Source organism: Copadichromis virginalis, linkage group LG1 (genome assembly GCF_057382275.1).
Source record: "Copadichromis virginalis isolate Kocher_CV1m ecotype Utaka linkage group LG1, C_Virginalis_male_GT1.1, whole genome shotgun sequence".
In the NCBI taxonomy this organism is placed as follows: Eukaryota; Metazoa; Chordata; class Actinopteri; order Cichliformes; family Cichlidae; genus Copadichromis; species Copadichromis virginalis.
Window position 1 is genome coordinate 34,981,632 of NC_140618.1, and position 20,224 is coordinate 35,001,855.

General features: G+C 37.8%; 2 protein-coding genes across 3 annotated transcripts; one reads left to right on the forward strand and one right to left on the reverse strand.

The window, feature by feature from the left end:
• Nucleotides 1–2,608: 2,608 nt before the first annotated feature.
• Nucleotides 2,609–13,296, reverse strand: zdhhc13 (zDHHC palmitoyltransferase 13). The gene is made up of 17 exons (XM_085460733.1): nt 13,198–13,296; nt 10,762–10,982; nt 8,049–8,171; nt 7,589–7,666; nt 7,206–7,350; nt 7,006–7,070; nt 6,680–6,842; nt 5,655–5,780; nt 5,443–5,576; nt 5,249–5,351; nt 4,826–4,948; nt 4,682–4,744; nt 4,496–4,589; nt 4,113–4,196; nt 3,866–4,023; nt 3,370–3,467; nt 2,609–3,158 (listed from the first exon to the last, which is right to left on the reverse strand). Exons 1-17 carry the CDS (start codon nt 13,219–13,221, stop codon nt 3,023–3,025), a joined length of 1,938 nt encoding a protein of 645 aa, XP_085316859.1. The 5' UTR covers nt 13,222–13,296; the 3' UTR covers nt 2,609–3,022.
• Nucleotides 13,297–13,841: 545 nt separating this feature from the next.
• LOC146719135 (uncharacterized) lies at nt 13,842–19,891 on the forward strand. Of its 2 annotated transcripts, XM_085453865.1 has the most exons (4): nt 13,842–14,044; nt 18,169–18,317; nt 19,031–19,195; nt 19,273–19,891. In XM_085453865.1, the coding sequence occupies exons 2-4, from the start codon at nt 18,261–18,263 to the stop codon at nt 19,438–19,440; spliced, it is 390 nt and encodes a 129-aa protein (XP_085309991.1). In that variant the 5' UTR covers nt 13,842–14,044; nt 18,169–18,260; the 3' UTR covers nt 19,441–19,891. The 2 variants fall into 2 exon arrangements, with proteins under 2 accessions (XP_085309991.1, XP_085309908.1); XM_085453782.1 differs by lacking the exon at nt 13,842–14,044 and having other exon boundaries at nt 17,968–18,317.
• Nucleotides 19,892–20,224: the final 333 nt, after the last annotated feature.

Below are 20,224 nucleotides of genomic sequence, written 5' to 3' on the forward strand. Positions count from 1 at the left end.
CAGAGAACATCTGCAGCTGTCATCAAAGAGAATTCAGTGATGTCGCCGTGACTGTGACATGGCAGCCAAAATTAAAAACTATATTCTTCTATTGTTATTTTTTATTTGAATTTATTAATTTTCAGTTAATTTTGAAGTCAGGTTGTTATTGAGTTTAATCCCTTTTTCTTAAAATCCATTCCATTTGAAGTATTTATGAATAAAGCGATTGTTCATTTTGAAATATTTAATTATAAAATATCTTTTATTGTACATTAAATTATCAAGCAATAAATATATATAAATTCATTGCTTTTATATATACATATATGTGTGTGTGTGTGTGTATGTATGTATGTATGTATGTATAAGAAATAGAAAATACAAATATTTCTGTCAAAATGTAGGAAGTAAAAGTTAAAAGTTGTCAGAGAAAAAATAAATACTCGCACAAGTTTTTTTTTTCCAGGATATATGATTGGCTTCATTTAGTATAGCTTTAAAGTAAAATAATGCTATCTTTACTGTGTGTTTTTTTTTTCAATCCTTTTGCAATCATAATTATGATCTGAATGCACGGTTTTATTTGTTTTTTTAGCCATCAGATTTACTGTCTGAAGGCCAAGAATGATGCCCAATGGATTTACTTTACCAAGTGGATGATCATGGCCTTGCCATATTGGTCAATTTGATTGACCTTATTATTATTTATTGTTATTATTATTTATTTTATTTTATTTTACTTTCAGTTGTTAGAGATGGGACAGACATGACTGAGGGAGAGGAAAGAAAGAAAGAAAGATTTTGATTGATTTTTAAAAACACATTTATTCACTCAAAAGTGAACCAAACAGTCAGTTCAAACCAACACATTGCTAAACACAAGTTCAGAGTTATTTAAAGTAAACAGACTACCTTTATAATCCTAAAGATTTCGAAAAACACCCAGTCCAACCATATTGAAATAATATTTATATACTCTAACATCACTCTAACATCAGCTCTCGAAACACTTTTGAAGAGCTCAACACAATCAGTATTTCGTCCATTATCAATCTTGTACTTTCTACTCAAGTAAATTTCCAACTTTGCTTGGCCCAAGAAAAAAAATCAGCAATTGTCCCTCTTTTCTTCTTCCCCTGTGTCATATGAAAAACCAAAAATAAAACACTGTTGTGTGAAAACTTCTCCAAAGGATTCCCAAATACCATTAAGTACTGAAAATCAATCAATCAATCTGAAACACTGTACAAAACAATGAAAAATAGTTTCTCTCATTGAACAAAAAGGACATGCATCTGAAGACCCAGGGTTAATGATGGACAATGATACCATGTAAAATCCGCCACTGTAAATTACCAGCTTTCTTGGTCAATGGTGGCTTGTACAGCGACCCCCATACAGGGCCCACATCAAAACCAACCTTAAAATGTTCTCACCAAGGTTTTGAACTTCAATATCAAAACTACTATGAGTTTCTTGAGCAAACGCTATGTCAATGCATTTAGATTTTAAAAGGTCAAAATACATCGCCCTTTTTCCATGTCCCTTGCACCATTAAGGTTCAAGGATGGGATTTTAAAGCTACTCATAACCATACAGAAAAAGATCCATAAAAAAACAAGAATACAGCATCGTATCTGCTGTTTTTCCCGTCAGGTATAGCATCAAACTCTGCGAAAACTGATGCAGAAAATTAGAACCAGTCTATACACTTCAGTGTCCCTCAAACCATCAGGGGTCCTTTGTCATATCAACCATTTAGCTGAATCAAGAAACAACTCTCTATCAGGGAAAAAATCTTGTATAACCACATCTCGCTTTCCTTTGGTTACTTCCAAAAAACTCTTGTTCTAAACTGTACCCATTACTTCTCTGACCATCAGGAATAGAAGAGTCAGATGACTCTCTATCACTATCACTCTCTCTTCCACCCTTTTTGTTTGCCTGCATCTTTTTTGGCTTTGCACCTTTAGAGTCCTTAGGTTTCCTTTTTGTATGTGGAATCTTAAAAACACTTTCATTATCCCCAAACAAATTCCTGTCACTGTGGACCATTCCATCCACATCCATTTCCTGTTGCACTCCTACTGGCGTAGTTGTGTGGCCAAACTCCTCACACACTTCAGCAGAAGTAGCGGCAACCTCACTGGTGTCCTGACTGCTAAGAGTCTCACATCCTGAAACTCCGCCCGTCTTTCCATCTCCGACATTGAATGCTGGGGCTCCATCCCGTGTGTCACTTGCAGAAACACCTTTGCCCCCCTTACCTGCTGAGACCCTTGCCAAAGTAGGGGAGACCGGGGATAGTTGTAACGTGGGTCAGTTGTAACACTTACAATTTCTCCAATCAGGGCTAAGTTTCAAATGATGTGACTCATCCTGTGCATGCCCAATTCAGTTCTGCTATCACATGTGAAAAATCAGCACATTTGTCAAACACAGACAATTTAACACGAAAAAAAGCAATTTGTATGCCAAAAAGTACGTTTTTCTACTTTATTTCAATGTTTAATAGCATTATCTGAGTAGAAGTATTGACCTGTTTCTTCTTTTCTTTTGTTTCTTTGTTTTGTTCGTCATCCCCTGCTGTACTCAGAGGCCCAAATCCACTCAGAACCAGTTAAAAAGACAGGCACAACATTGTTTTATTGAAGTTTTATAGTGGTCATTTGTATTAAATGCATGCAATTTTTACAAAAGTCATAAAACCAATTTTTCCACACATACAAAGTCCAATTCTTCTTTTCTGAACAGATAGTAAAAATAGTTTTAATGTGTTCATAAAAACAGGACAAAACCTCCATCACAAGTAGGCCTCTAAAGGTTCTGTTATTTTCCCTTTACTTACACTGGTCAAGTATAAGGCAGCAGCAGTCTGTACAAACAGCAACTGAATCAAATATCTACATGTTTCTTTGCGTTTTCCCAATTCTGAGTATTGCAGTCTCTTTCCACAAGGAGCCACCACATTAAAAAACAATAAATAAATGTCTGTGCTTTTGGTCCAGAGTCTGACCCTTGACCCTGAGCGTGGAGGAGGTCAGACCATGTCGGTGTGACCGAACACATGCTGGTGGCCAGGTTGGAACTGTTGTGTCCAGTCAATGATGACCGGTTTGAAGAGTCCACAACAGCGGAGATGGAAGAACGACACCAGGTTCCTAACCACGCCCAAACTATGAACACAGAATCAGAGAAAAGTGACTCAGCTGACCGACAACATAAAGTACGAGTTTAGGTTAAAAAAACAAAACAAAACGCACAGCACATGATTTGCCAGTAAATCCTAAAGAGCCCATGGCATGCTACAGACAACTAAGCAAACAATTTGTAAATATCAAGATATAAGTTATACGATAAAGACAAGAAGCACTACATGCAACTCACTTGAATGGATTTTGTCTCAGAGAGACAGGTTGCCCGAGTTTCCTCTGGCGATGTGTTAGATTTGTTCGCTCTACTGCCGTCAGTCCCAGGAATGCAATCTGATCTCACACACACACACACACACACACACACACACACACACACACACACACACACACACAAAAAAAAAAAATAAGGTATGTTGTTTTTCTTGCTCTAACACACAAAGAGCTAAGCTTGGGGTAAAATTTAAAGACTTTTGTGAAGGCCAAAGCTGAATATTTCCATCTATATTTTAAAATGATTAAGCAAACACTCAAAACAAAATGGAAAGCCGGGAATTTTCTCTGGTCTCACCCAAAACACAGAATTTGTAGTAATTTATGTTGAATTCTGCCAACTAATCCCCTATTTTGAAACATTTACAGAAAACGCAATATGTGCGTGACAGTGAATACTATCCATATGATATACAGAGCCTTAGAACCCCATTAAGAAACTCCAAGCAGCGAGTCACCTGGTAGAGCTGCAGCAGCAGGGTCAAAGTAGACCAACTTGTATGATAGACGACCAGGACGAAGATGCAGAGCAGCCAGGGAGAGCACCCTATCAGGCCAGAGAAGGTACCCCACAGGCCCTGCTCCTCGTAATGCAGCATGCAATGAGCGGACCAGTCTGAAAGAAACATACACAGGCATGTTCATCCAGGGTAAAGGTCATAGCGTGTCAGATGGCATGGCTACACTAGCTGTTGCAGAACTCACACATGACACAGCCGTACAACATCCAGGCTCCCATCAGCACGAGGGAGAACAGAAAGAGGATGAAGTAGTGATGGTTCCTCGCACCTGGGGAAAAGAAAATAATCAGATTAAAAGATGCAAAAAATTAAAAAAGGTAATAATTTAGTAGCAGTGCGTCAAAAAACATTTATGGGAAAGTATTATGCTCTCCAATAATTTGAATGACTAGGGATCAGAGCACTTTATCTTCAGGAAAAATACTGTATAGTTTTTTAATGCATCCCTTAAGTCTTGATATACTAGACCTCCTAAATAAGACATGACTTTCTCAGCTTTGTCTTCGTGTTTGACAGTTCTTCCTGCTGTTGCGTAATTTGAAAGTTACGAACAGGCTTGTGTGTTACCAATGCAGCTGTTGGTCCAGATGGAGTGGTGGTCCTGCTTGGCCACACAGGCATCGCAGCTGAAGCAGTGATTGGCTCTCATTGGCTTCTTTATCTGTAAAAACACATGGTATAAAATAGTACTGGTTGTCACAGTGCTAATGGTGCAGTGTTATTAAAGAGGTGGTTGCAGGTCAGTGGCCTTACCATACAAGAGGTGCACAATATCCTGGGGTCCAGACAGCCGGCTTCAGCCAACACCAACACATTCTGTCAACACAGAGGAACAAAACATAGCTCAGCTCCATGTAAAACATTTACATGGAATATTCTGAACTCTGTCCTTCTCACCATTTTCTTCTCCTCTTCAGTTGCTCTGATGAAGCCGGGGTCCGTCCTGCAGGTGCGGAGGTAGTAGTAGAGTAAAGCAGTGGCATTCAGAGTGAACAGTACCTGTACTGTGGCACTAGGCTGATGTGGAGTTTCAAGTTAAGAAGGTCTCTGTTCAGTTTGTCATCAGAATATGAATGAAACCCAGTTGCCTAATTTATTGGCCTCCAATGACAGATCTGTTTCTCTTTACTGATGATAAAACTATGCATCACTCTTACAACAGAAAGAAAAAAACAAAACACACACCCTCAGAGAATCTTCCGGTTTAAAAGCATTATCCATCAAGTGCATTCATGAGTCTTGCTTATGTTTTTCATCTGGTACTGACTTGCTTCTCCCAAAGGAAATGCTTTAAGGTGTGGTTTCATTTTTTCAAAGGATATCTGGCATAAACCAGAGGCACCAGGTGACAAGCATCCAAAAGATTGAAGCCATGAGACTTGAAGCTTGTAGGTTGGACTGAAAGTCTGAGCCTGGGAAATTCCTGTTTCATGCAAACATTCATTACTAAATCAATAACACAGGTTTTAATAACAGTAGAGTACATCCGTGAATCAGTGGAAGTGTATCCTCACCTTGTAGCCAGATTAATCACACCTATCACACAGGCCAACAGGATCCCTTTGAGTAACCAGGATTCTGAGTTCATATCCACTATTGCACCAACACCTCCAAACAAAGCCGTGCAGAGTAAAAACTGCAGAAACACCTGAGAAATACAGGGAGAGGATTCTTTTAGAAGAGTCACTGTAGACTGCTAAAAACGTGTTATTTGAGACAAACGTACCCTGTATCTGTTCACGACTCGCAGGCAGCGAGAGTTGGAACGAAGCCTCTCCCGTTTGACCTGATTGAGCATGTGCATGAGCAACGGGCTGTGCACTTGGTGAGCCAAGTCGATGGGTGTGTGACCCTGAAGAAGAACATTAAGAACCCCATGAAAAAAATGAATCACTGATTCAGTTCAAAAGTGGGTATAATTGTAGTTCTTATAATTGACTGTTTACGCTGAGTACATGAACTCTATTGTCAAACGCAGTGCAAAAAACCCAAGTTTAACTTGTGTTAAACTCAAGTTTAAGGGCATAGTTCTATTGTAGTAAATGAATCAAGAAACAGCTTATTTATTGTCAGTCTGCAGATACATGAAAAGCTATTCAGAGACATGGAGTGAGCAATACTATTCAGTGCATTCTCCAAGAAAATCTTGTTGTTTTTTTTTAGTGAGCTCAGCAACTCAGACTTCATTATAGTGGGCATCAAGACTTAATGGAATACTGTAGGAATACTGTGCATTGCCTATTCATTATTTCATATGCAAGCATTTAGAGCTGAATAATGATGAAAGCAAGGTGTACCTGTTACTTGGCCTGATCTACTAAGATGGCTTACTTACTTAATAGTGAACAAAGCGCTCATGCAGAGATTAAGCAAACACATTCAGTTGAAAAACAAAACAGTGTGCTCCTAGAATATACACCTAGAGTATCCAGTTCAAAATCCTACGTCTCCTAGAAAACCTGACCTCTGAACACTGACTTTATCATCGGGATTCAAACTCATATGACAGTAGCTGCGCCTGTGGGATCAACTCCTACAGTTCTCGAGTTATCGCTTTCACAAACTTAAGTGTTCACACGCCCACCTCACCGCTTGCCTGCCTGACCAACAGGGTGATGACATTACCCATTTAGCCTTTTACAGCTAAAGGTTAATAAGAATAATATTCTGTTTATGTATTCCAACATTATGCACTCACAATAATGTAAAAAAAAAAGAGAAAAAAAAGTGTTTGAATTTATTGAAGCTCACATTAATGTTTTCTGCTTCCACACTGGCCCCAGCCTCCAGCAGGATGTGGGCAGCATCTACATTTCCTGCCAGCACAGCACAGTGCAGTGGAGTGTTCCTGTTGACTTTGTCCACAGCGCTCACGGAGGCATTATTTTTGATTAAAAAGTTTGTTGGTTCAGGCCTGTGACAGAAAGGAAACATCTTACTTTGTTACAGCACATTTAGATACTATCAGAATACTTTTAGCAATCAGAAAAAAAGGATTATGCTAACAAACTATACTTAATTTCTTATCAAGACAAGCAATCAAAGCACTGGGGTTAAAAAAGAGAAAGAGGCCTTACCCGATAATCTTCTGTGCTGCTAACATTAGTGGCGTCTGTCCATTGCAGTCAGGCCCGTCAACTTCCTGGAGGCAACGGAGAAATTGAGAAACAAAACCACAACTTGCGCAAAGTGAGAAGCAAATGTAATCAGAGAAAGAGTGAAAACAGAAGTGTTGCAGAGAGAAAGAGTGGGATATAAAGTGATGTGTATGTCTGACCTGTCCCTTAGCTATAAGATAAGCTGCTATTGCCATGTGTTGGAAGAGAATAGCAAGGTGGAGAGCCCTGTAGCCCTCTCCATCTGCAACAGAGGGGTCTGCTCCATATCTCATTAGCTGGATTACCATGGGGAGGTGGCCCTGTCTGGTCATTCAAACAAAAACATGATAATGGACAAGTCTTAAAACACCCAGCAGACTAGTTGTAAAACAGTTACGTAGCCTCACTGAGGACACACTGCCAAAGTGCATAATCTCTTCTAATGCAGGTAAACTTTAACCAGTGGTTGCTGGTAAACCAAAACTAAAGTAAAATAATGCATATGCAAAACAAAGCAAAGCAGCCCAACCCAGCTCTATATCGTGCACAGCCATATAGTCACCTTATGGCCCAATGAAGTGGAGTAGAGTTCAGGTCTCCGCCCAGCTGGTCTACTATTGCTCCTTTGGAAATATAATACCTGTTAGAAAACAAAAGAGAACAGATGTAAAGATCATACTTCAAAGTATTTTGTGGGTTTTTATTATTTGTATTCATTTATTTGTCTCCCTGGTTTCCAGTTTTTGTTTAGCTACTATTTGTTAATTATTTGCATTATTATTCATAAACTTAAGTGCCAAAAGAAAGCCTGTGTTGGTTATATATAAAATGCAAACTGATCATTTGTCACAATTGTAGTATTTTTTTATGTATAGATTCAAGAAATTGTCTAGAATAAATAATTATACCCCCCGATTTGGTGTGTTGTGATAGGTCATTTGCAGTAGATGTGTTCACAAAACAGATTTCCATTTCTTTCTTTCTTTTCGTTGTCAGACTGAGATGAGATCTAAAGGCCTTACTTGACCAGCTCTAAGCGGTTGTTGATAGCAGCCCAGTGCAGCAGAGTGACGTTCTCTTTGTCTGGCTGCCTGACGTCATATCCAGCTTCCACCAGCTCCTTACAGCGCTCCAGGATTCCAAACCTGCGGGACACGCACACACACGCACGCGCATGCACGCACACACACACGGCAATCAATCATGTTATAAACCACACAGTGCTCTGCAATCAAATTAAATCCAAACTACAGATAAACTGAGGAGATGCGACAAATGTAGATAAAATATGTTAGAGAACTAAAAGTACAATGTGACCTGGAAAAGCAAGTTACTCAAGAAGGACTTTTAGAATGTGGAAGACAAAAAAAACAAACAAAAAAAAAAACGTATACACATACTCTTCCCTACAAAGTCATGGTTAGATAAATAGATAGAAGCGGTTCTATTGGTTTTTTTCTATTGTCCCCCGGCTTAAACAGCGTGAGTGAATTCTGCTTTTATTTACCTCTACTAACTGATCATTAGCTGCAAATCCTTACATGTACTTATCTCAAAAAAACTAAAGCACATCAACAAGTGCATCCATTCTTTACATTTCTAAATTGGATATAAACTAACACGTGCTATATCTTGTTCTACATTATATCATAAACAAAGATTATGAACAGCTGAAAACAGGCCTACAATTATCAATATTACCATATATTTAGAGTCACGAAAGAAAGAAAGTTTTCACAGGGCTCTGTGCAGTCCTGTGAAAAACTAGGCCCACCCCATGATTCAGTAGCTTGTAGAAACACCTTTAGCGCCAATAATTTGAAGTACTTTTCTTTTATGACTTTATCTGTTTCTCATATCACTGTGGAGTAGAGCTGGACGATATATCGAGTTTTTAAAAAATATCGATATATTTTTATACGAGATATAAGATGTGACAATATCCTTTATATCGATATAGTCTATGTGGAGCCGCAAGTTTGCCTCTCTTTCGTCCACTTTCGTCTTTACGCAACGTTACTCGGCCTCCCCTCCTCCCCCATCGCTTCACCTGCAGGAAGCGACAAGATGGACACGGCAAATCTCCGTTAACGAGTTACTGCACATCGCCGTGCGTGGGGCTGGACGGCGTCAACGTGTTAGCTAGCTAACCACGCTAACGAGCTAACCACGCTAACGCCATGCAGCCCAGAGGTGCTGCACGGACTAAAATCCTTTCATTTTCTCAAAAGTTGACAGCGCGCCTTATGTATGAATTCTGGTTGTGCTTGATGACTGCGAACCGATTTTATGTGGAACACGGCGCTCAGCAATCTGTCAAAAAACGTTTTAGTACGACTTTGGTAAGCTACGGAGCTGCACCGCTTGATGGATTGTCGGAGCATTACGGCTGAGCCTCGCGGAGTGATACGTACTGTGCTTCAACGTAATATTACCCTACTGTGTATAAGGACCATAAATGGCACCTGTTAAGAGACGTGGTTGCGAAGCGGATTTCAAACTCCAGGCTGTCAGTCACGCAGTAAAACTTGGGAACAGAGCAGCTGTGAAATCTGTCCGTCTTTGTTATTATGCTCAGCGTCTTTTAGTTTACATTTTGACTGCACAATTGTGAGCTTTTTGTTATGCACAAAAACAACATTGTTTTCTTTTATTTATGGAGCATTATTATTTAATAAATGCTCATAATTTATTTTTGAGTAAATTTTATGTACATCTGTTCTATGTTAATAAAAGTGCCTGTGTGACATCTGGGACACAGCTTTGACTAAGAACTCTCTTTTTGTTCTTACTTTATGGCTTTAAAAAAATATATCGAGATATATATATCTTATATCGCCATCCAGCTAAAAAATATTGAGATATGAATTTTGGGTCATATCGCCCAGCCCTACTGTGGAGGAATTCAGACCTTTTACAACACTGGCAACATTTGTCTTTTTTCCAGCATTTCTTTAGGTCATTGAGTTTTGCAGGCAGGTTTCTTAAAGTCCCAGCACAGCACTAAGGTCTGAACTTTGACCTTTGTCTTTATCTTCTTATCTTTTTGTTCTAGATTTGCTGCTCTGTTTTAGGACTGCAACTAAAGATTATTTTGTTAGTGGACTAATCTGCCAATTCTTCTTTGATTAGTCAATTAGTCACCGATTATTTCAATAACTCTTATCTCCGCTTCCTGTGGGCAGACCTATTTTAGGCTCCAGTACCTCACCTGCTCAGTCTGCCCAACGGTGACTATGACCCTGTTGTCTTGTCCCGCATTAAATTAAAATAATGACCCAGGAAACATATGAATTTGAATATAAATTTTTTTAAAAACACATGCAAAAAAGAAACTAAAAATAGCTTCTGTCCATAAGTTCAAACAAAGCTCCAAATTAAATCAAAAATATTTTATTTTCCAGTACAAAAGTACAAGTTTCCAAACTTTACAGATGATACAGTTCATGAATTCCCACCTGTAGTAGACATGCTCAGGAGTGAGGTTTGCTCTCATCTTTGAGATGTTCTAGGTGCTGATAACAATGCTGAAGATGCTCTCTGTCATGACCTCAGCCATTTGAGAGGTCCATGAGCCTCTTTACAGGACACTCAACTCATCTATATACCTGTGCTTAATACTAGTAAAACAGAACAAATCTAAGGCTCTAAAAGACAGTTACTAGTCCCAAATCTCAGTGTTTCTTAGATGGTGTAGTGTTTAAAATATTAGAAACTACATGTTCCACTACTTACTGTGATGCCTTCACTATGTCCCAACTGCTGCTATCATCCATGTGTGACCGTTTCTTTGGTTGCTCCCTGATGTCAGTCAGATCTGCATTTTTCCCGAACTGTCCGTAAAAACCCGGCATGAATGGATTCACCATCCCTCCAAATCCTGCCGGTCTTGGCCCATGACTGTGAGAATGGCCTTGATGCCCATGGTGACAGCTGTCATGCATGTGGCTGTGATCCTGCAACATGCACACGACGAGACACTTATTTAGTCCAAAGTGGTCCACAGGGAACCTTTAAAGTGGTAGAGACCGTGGGATCAAACTGTCAAGTCCAAATTGAGCCCAGCCAAAGCCCTTTGCTGCCATCCCTCTAATTTTTCTGACTCACTGTATAGAGACTGAGGGGCTTGGTATTACGGCTATACCATGAGATTAAATCAATTTGTCAACTTTAGCAACCCAGAGTTTATTTCTGAATCAATTAATCTGTCTGTGACTGTTGTAATAATAGATTAATTATTCAAGCCAACTATCAAGTAAAAGTATTTCCTCTTTACAGTCTCTGAATCTGCTGCTCTTTTTTTTTTAGAATACTGAAAATTGGTTGTATATGGAGAAAACAAACTCAAGGCCTCACATAAGGCTTTCAGACAGTATGATGTAACGCTTATCTGTTATTCTATGGAATAAACTAATAAGTGGCTTTTTAAGTTGACTTTCAGAAATAAAACCTTGGTATTCCCAAACAAGCACCCCCAGAGAATTTTTGCCATATAATATTCTCCACAGCGAAACCGGTATAAATGTTCATGTGACATAAAAATATCATATTGATATCACTGCTATAACAAAGCCATGTGTTTACATTCCTTGGTCTGTGCAATGAGACAAGTCCAGGCATATCTGAGAGTGCCAAAAGAGACATTTAAGTACCTTAAAATTAAACTACTTATTAATTAACATCTGACATACTTTTAACACAACTTCTGCAGTTCTGTTTTCAAGGGAAAAAACTACCTTAGACTACATTTGTATTTACATCTAGCTTATGCTGTGTCACTGGATAATAATGCTGTTGCTTCCAATTTGTTTTGGTACATTCACACTAAAAATAAGGAAGCTTCTCACAGATGACAGTAGCTCTATGGAAAAGAATGACGGAAAATCCCCTTCATTTACTTACACTTATGAATGCTACTTCCCGCCAAGTTGCAAGTATCAATAACACTGCTCAGTTCTATTTTTTTCCATGCAGTCAGAAATATCGTGCTATAAATTTGAGGCTGTATCAACCACCCCTAGTTATGCTTTCATACTTTTTTGACACACAAATACAAACTGGAGGCAGACGGAAAACGATGTGTTTGGCTGAGATTGACCTATGACAGCTTATAATGATGGATCTATCCATAATTAATGTCTATAGATTTTAGAATGAGATGACTAAAAGCTCTCGTAGGTGTAATGTATTGTGGCCTAATACTTTTTGTCCATATACTGTATATAGCAAAATATATATCCTAGGCAAACACAAGGTGATGTACGGTCTAAGGGAATGCTCACAGTAAGTAGCTAACTCATTTGCTAAATACATTGTTGGAAATTTAGTATAATTTTCCCTTTATAATATAAATCAATCATCGCACAAGTTTATCATTTAGAGAAGGTTTCAGATGAAAGCTGTGAGAAGTTTGCACTGCGCTGAATATGTAGATAAATCTTGCATTGTTGAGTTAATCCCACCCTACTACTGCAGCACTAGGCAGCCGTTTTATCTTCTGGGATAGATGGATGTGCTGGATGCGTTTTGCTGTCAGTCTGGATTAGAATAGATGTTTAATACTGATGGTCACACTGTGAATACAACAGGCTGCTGCCGTGATCTAGACAGATGGCTAATTTACCAACATATGGTAAAAGCTGCACGCTTTCTGGCTGTTATGAGTATTAATACATGTGGATTTAGCTGAACACACGCAGCTCGGACAAGGACTGGGACTTGTGTGCTGGAAGAGGATTACAGCATAATGATAATGGGAAAGGTAAAACAAACAAACAAACAAAAAACCCCAAACCCTCATCTGTTTGTCAGTTAATCATCATGTCAACCAGATAAACCAGAAAGCACTTCCGTAAAGTCAGCACCAGAGGTTTCAAGCCAAAGAAATGAGCTAAATGCTAGGACGCTTTGAATTCAGGTAACTAGCTGCAGGTTCACTATGCCTATGAAGCTAACGACGACGAGCCCTGATTTAACTCGAAGTCTATCAGGCAGGTTATTACACGTTACACCAACTCAACACAAGCTAAAATTTAACAGCAAGCTAGCTAATTGACAGCTAACAAAAATAACATAACTGAAAAAATGCCCATGTGCCAAGTGTCAACACGATAAATCAGAAACTACATACAACAAGACAAAGAAGCAATTATTATGTATAAATTGTCTTACATTTGCGTCTTCGTTCCAGTCCATTTTGTAGTCGATGAGGGAAGGGAAAGTTACTGCCGCTGGATAGGCAGGTTTAGAGTTTGACTTCCGGCGTTGGCTTTTCAGATTAAATGTCTATTTAAAAAATGTATGCGTCACAATTTATACAGTATCGCATAAAAAACAAAACAACAGGAGTGTACAGTCTACACATACACACACAAATCACAATAAATTCTTTGAGAGGCAAAATCTTTAGCCCACCTCAGCAATAGAGCAAAAGATGGCTCCCTCTGCCAGGAAAATACTGCCATCGCCGTTTTGATATACTTACAATGTTTAATATGTAATACAGTTACCACACACACACACACACACACACACACACACACACACACACACACACACACACACACACACACCTGCGGTGGTTAAATGTTGCTCAGGTGTGAAATTTAAGAGTCGTGAAATTTAATAGAGCTTTTTTTTTAATCTAATAAAGTGAAGGTCACATTTTTTATCTAATGGCGTTTTAATTTCATATGACCTTTCCCTCAATTTTCTTTTAGCAACTTTTACTTTATTTTGAAGGCCAGAAAGTTAAAGAGGAAATGTTGCCGTTTGGCTGTTATTTTCCTCAACGACTTCCTTCTTCCTGGAGATGCTTTTGATTGGGCTTTCGTTTTCCACCCACATACAGGCCTCCACCACTGCTGCAGTGGTGCTTCAAGTCTTAGTACCCCCCCCACCCCGAAAAACAAAAAACAAAACAAGAACAAAAAAACAAGGGTTCAGTTTTCAGATCCTTTCCCGAGACATGTTGGATTTTAAACCATCCTAAAACACACATGACAGTCAAAGCGCTTTGGTAAGTGATTTTTTTTTCATTCATAAAACTTGATTAGAAACTAAACTTCTACATCATTTCAACTTTTGTTTGTTTGTTTTTGTTTCAACAGCATCATGGGCAGCTGAAACTTATAGCATAGATGTACATCAGTGATTATGATCGTAAAGATACTTGAATACTTCTGTCAAAGTAACCTGGCATACAAATAAACCAATGAGGCGCAGGTACTTTAAAATGGCTCACACAATCGTGTTCTTCATTTAGTGCTATAGTAAGCAAGTCTCCTCCTCAACCTTTCACCTAATGGTCAATATATAATTGCATGTGCAATGAAATTTCATATAGCTGTAATGAAATGATTGGATTTCCCATGAAGAATTAACCATTGGAGCCAAACCCATATTCGGAAAATATGAGAATAAATCCTATTTGACACTGGGTGAAATTACAGTATGTGTCACTCAGATGAAACCAGCCACTTACACTGGAGAGGAGTTTTTTTCCCTCCCTCTTTGCTGTGAAACTAAATATGGACTGAATGCAGCTGAAGTGGCCGTCACCTTGGAGCTGTAAGCACAGAGACTATGACCTGTGAATGAACTCAAAGACATGTAGAGGATAGCATCAGCATCATCTTCTTTACTAGATACAGCTGGATATTTTCACTACATGCTTTTTCCACTTTTTCCAAAAACCCTCCATGTCCAATATGTGTCTATTGAACCTTGTTCCCTTCTCATATGAAAATAATACACAGATTGTAAAATGAGGTAAAAGCTAACTCTATGTGAGGAGGCGGAGCTCTGTTTATAATCACAAACTTTTAATCCAGGAACACAGCAAAATCTCCAGTGTTAAATTAACACTAGAGAGTGTCTATATGGGTCCACACCTCTGAGTGTTAAATACAACACTGTTGAGTGTTAAATTAACACTTTTGACAGTGTTATATGTTTAAAAGTAACCTAGTCAGTTTTAAAGATTAACAATGGCTAACACTGAGCAGTGCTGATTTTCTAACACTGGAAAATAACTCAAAATGTTAGAAATATTCCAGTGTTAGAAAATCAGCACTGCTCAGTGTTAGCCATTGTTAATCTTCAAAACTGACTAGGTTACTTTTAAACATATAACACTGTCAAAAGTGTTAATTTAACACTCAACAGTGTTGTATTTAACACTCAGAGGTGTGGACCCATATAGACACTCTCCAGTGTTAATTTAACACTGGAGATTTTGCTGTGAAGGCAAATAGATTTATCATTAAATAGCCTCCTGCAAAAAATGTAACTTTTTAGTCACCCTGTTACTGTGAACCTTTTGTTAATTTTTAATATATGGAACAAACATTTACAAAACCACCACCCTACCACATATAGGTTCTTAGTTAAACCGAAACAGAGACCTAATTTCTACAGGCACTATGCTATGCTGCGCTTACAGTAACGCACTAAAAAAGGTCTGAAGTAATATTTTTGAGTAAAATGCAACTGAAATATATAACTTCAAAGGTTTATTCAAATAATGAATTATTAAGGAAAACATGCTTGGTGTAAATTGAATTTATACCAATCAAGTACATTTCGTGTGACCTGATTCCATTAAGTCAGTCAAATTACTTAAAGTCAGCACTTTGGGCATAAATATTTTTTCCAGTGTATAAATCACAAACCACCCAATTTAATCAGATCATGAGGCTTTCAATTCATTCAAAAAAATTTAAGAATTGCAAGTAAGGTGTTTACAGCTTAAAAAAACCCTCCAACTTTAACTCTTATGTCTTTTTTTAAAATATCAGACTGAAAGACATCATCTTAATCGACTGAACAGAATGAGGTCTTTCAGTATCCCTTCAGGGCAATCCACATTTTACCTGAACTCAAAAGGAATTAATTTATTTGCATTTGCTGTAACATCCTCCAGCTAGCACATTTCTGTTGAAGAACATTTTTCCATAATATCCAGCTCTTTAGACAATCCCATATACAATACAAACAGAGGGCTAGCCGCCTCTTGCACTACCAGGTGAGAGGCAGTAGATGGCCACAGCATTCAATTTATGATCAGAAGCTGCTCATCTGTTGTGTTTCCACTTGCACCTGATTTTTTTGGACAGCATCTAAACAGACATGGTAGTTGTGAAGTTAATTTTGTTTATTGTCCTGGACAATAAACAAAAATAAAAATCTGAATAATCCCTAGCAGTAAAAATCAAATCTGCTTTTGATTTTGATTGTTGCAGAGTGTTTGTTTTTTAAATTAAAAAAAGCATTAAAAATTAAAAACTTTACTGCTATTCATGATTGAAGACAATACAAGTCAGAGAAAAAGTTAAATACTATAGTAAGCATTGTTTTAAAGAAACTGTCGTTATCTTAGACTCAAATTCAAGTTTGACTGTGCCTGTCATCTTTTTGCAAGGGAAACAAAATCTTTAAACAGATATTTAATCCTAGTGTGTGCTTAAAAGAACAGTGAATGTAAAAAAAAAACAAACAAAAAACCCCATACATTAAAGCAAGATGGGACCGCTTTGTTATTATACATGTTGGTGATTGGCCTGCCCATCGTTTATTAGTCACTGGAGGGTGCTCTGAACACAAAGGATCAGTTTTCAGGAACACTGTGTCCTTCTACACATTCATACCTAGAGCTGACAAGTACAGTGCCGTGGAAAAATATTTGCCCCCTTCCCAATTTCTTAGTTTTTTGCATTTGCAATTACGTGTTTCAGACCATCAAACTATTTTTAATATTAGTCAAAGCTACATGATAAAATATAAAATGCCATGTTGAAATAGTAATTTCACTTATTAAGGGAAAAAAACCTCACCAAACCCACCTCTGGCTCTGTGGGATAAAAAAGTAACTAAAATATCAGGATCGGTGCAAATACTTTTTGATGCCACTGTAGATGTTTAGTCTGATCAGCAAGAGGCCTACAGTTCATGACTGCTGTTCTTTTGCCTACCTCCTTATTTAGTGTGCATGCCAAGAAGTGAAATGGGCAACCACACTCTTTATTGTCTAATCTAATTATATAGAAATGTGAATAGAAATGAATAGAAATGTGACATGAGAAGTAGGGGTGGGGGGAAAAAATCGATACTGTGTAGTATCGTGATATTTTGTTTGCTAATAATGTATCAATACAGGGACAGCAGAAATCGATATTTTGTTACAAAAAAAGTTTTTGTGGATTGGAACATGCTCTGACTTCAGAGCATGTTGATCAGCTCCTTTTTCTGAGCAAGAATCCTGACATTCCTTCACTGTCCAAATGTGTTTAACTTTTTTTTTTGGCAGTAATAAACATGACAGTTTACTTATTTTAATTTAAGACATGTTTTATTTTAATTAAGTTTAAAAACTTTTTTATTTAATGTAAAATTATATTTTGTTTTAATTTACTTTCAAATTCTTCAGTTGCTGAATGGGCTGCACAGTTTTCATAAATTGCATAGTTCAGAATAGCTATAATTGTACCAGATGGTTGCATTCAGTTAAATTGGACTAGACTGTAATACAAACCGTTCAGTTTGTCAACAATAAAACTGACTGAAATGAGAGAAAGACTGAGTGCGAGGCTTTGATATTAGATAAAATTAATATTGATAAAGTTTACCTTTATGTACAGAATCTGAATATCGCAAAATATTTTAAAAAATTGCAATAATATCGTATCGTGCGTTAAGTATTGTGATAATATCGTATCGTGGGATGTATGGTGATTCCCACCTCTAATGAGAAGGTGTGTCTTTGACTGTTCCTGTATAACTTATTTTCGGACTAGTTGACAAATTATGCTCCGGTCATTTGATGTTTCCAAGATAGATGTTCTTTTGTAAAATAGTTACATTTTCTTTGTATATTTCATTTATCCACCATCATACATACAAGCTAAGAAGAGGTCGTTATACTAACAAGAGGTATCAACGCTGGGCCAAAGTTGAGCACATGGTTAAAGTTTGTAATCCAGCCAGGGTGTAAATATCACTCAGCAGCCAGAGCTGAAGCAGGTAGCATCAACACATAAATCTACTCTACCCGGCTTAAATCACAAGAGCACCTCTGACCAAAAAGCTGTAGATTTTTTCTTGTTTGCACAAATTAATCCAGATTCACATTAATTGTGTTCACAGCTCCAACAAAATGAGGAAGAGGAGGGGGAGAAACACAATTAGGTTGAATTACAATTGGATGGAAGGCGAGGACAAGGAGAAGGAAGCTTAGGATGAGGAGGAAGAGAAGCAGCAGGAGCATCTTTAGGGATCCCTATGATGTCATTGAGGTTTGTTTCATTAATATGGTCCTCTCACAAAGAAAGATGACTTGTTTTAGTTCACCTACTTCCTGTATTAAATAGTGATGTGCAAAACCTTGTGGAAAACCATGGAACAGGCACGTATAGGGCATCTGCAGGTAAATGAACATCAAATCTCTAAGACAGACTGAAATCTGTATATTTATCACCCTTACGATAAAACCCATGTCAGCCATTGGTTTGTGGACTTTTGTATTTTGAAGTCTCAACATTTGCTTTATTGCTGTTGCTATGTTGGGACCATATTAGGATGAGGGATCAGAATCTGGAGTCATGCACACTATTGTTTCATTTAGTGTGTATCCATAAGATTCGTACAGCAGATCCAAGTTGTGCCTTGAAAACAGGAAAGTCGTCTGCATAGAGGAGAACTTTAATAGCAGGCTTGTACAAAGTGAGGCTTTGTGCTCACATTTGCTGCAAACACTCGTTTTACCCTGTTTTGATTCAGAATTCAGTTGAAATCAGGCAAGAACTGGACTTGTTTTTTATAATGTGTTCTTGTGAATTGATTGTGTATCGCATATGTTTGATTTGACTTTCTGCAAGACAACAGTCGTCCGCTGGCCAAATTAAATTTTCTAAATACCTCCACGTGATCTAGCCTGGATTTAGAAAAGAATAGCAAAAAAAAAATCTGCACCTCCTGCTTCAGATGCAATTTGTGTTTCTGTGTTCAGAGGCAGCGGCGAGAGGGGAGACCTCGGCTCATCCAGCTGGAGAGCCTGACCAGGAGGAGTCAAACATTAACTCAGCTCTTCCAGGGCACCCTGCAGACTCGGCTGCTGGCAACAGCGAGGGATGACGTGAACGCCAAACTGGAGTCCATCACAGGTCAACTGCAGGTATGCGAGTCAGACCTTCTGAGGAGGCTTTCGCTTTTCTCTCTTCTTTATAATTGACTCTTTTCTCTCTCTTTTAGCTCCTTGTCTCAGAGTGGGAGGGATTTGAAGCACAAAGGGAGGAACTTGTCGTTTGGTTGGCTGATATGGATGTCCGCCTGAGTGAGGTTGACCAGCTGACAGGAAGCACCAGTGAAAAACTGAAACAACTGCAGGTGTGGGCTTGTTTTGATATGACATATATTTGATATGATACATACGTCAGAGACATTATCCTAAACTGGACTAACAAAGGACCATGAGTACAACATGAAACGTACATTACATAGCGTAAGGCTGAAGTTCATTGATCATTTTAATCATAAACTTGTTGTTGAAATATTTTTACTGAACATGCAAACATCTGCTGATGATAATGTGTTGATTTATTGGTCTGTTATGAAGCTATTGCTATTTCTAATGTGTTTTATCACTTTCTGATGTTTTCTTAATTAAACAATACATGTATTAATTGTTGTGTTATCTGTAGATATAGTATTTTTATATATATATTTATTTATAGTATAGCCAATATATTTAATTATTACTGTTTAAAACACTAATATGTGACATGTATTAGTAGTGATGTTGTGCTGAGGGTTAAAATGCCTTTTTGTCTTTTGGTATACTACAAAATGACAATAAACCATTAATATATGTCTATGCTGTGCTCGTATTTATTTTACCCTATTTTATTTATTTTACCCTACTCAAATTCAATTTATGATACATTTTATTTTGAAAGATTTAAAGTGGTTCTTTAAAGAACCACTCAAAAAAGGTTCTTTAAAATGGTTTTTTTAAAGAACCATTTGAAGGATCTTTTTAAAAATGGTTCTTTAAAGAACCATTTTTAAAAAGGTTCTTTGAAAAACCATTAAAGGTGCCCCAAAGAACCATTTCTTGATGGTTCTTTGGGGCACCTTTAAAGGTTCTTCAATGAACCACTGAAAGAAATGGTTCTTCAAAGAACCATTGTTTGAAAGGTTCTTG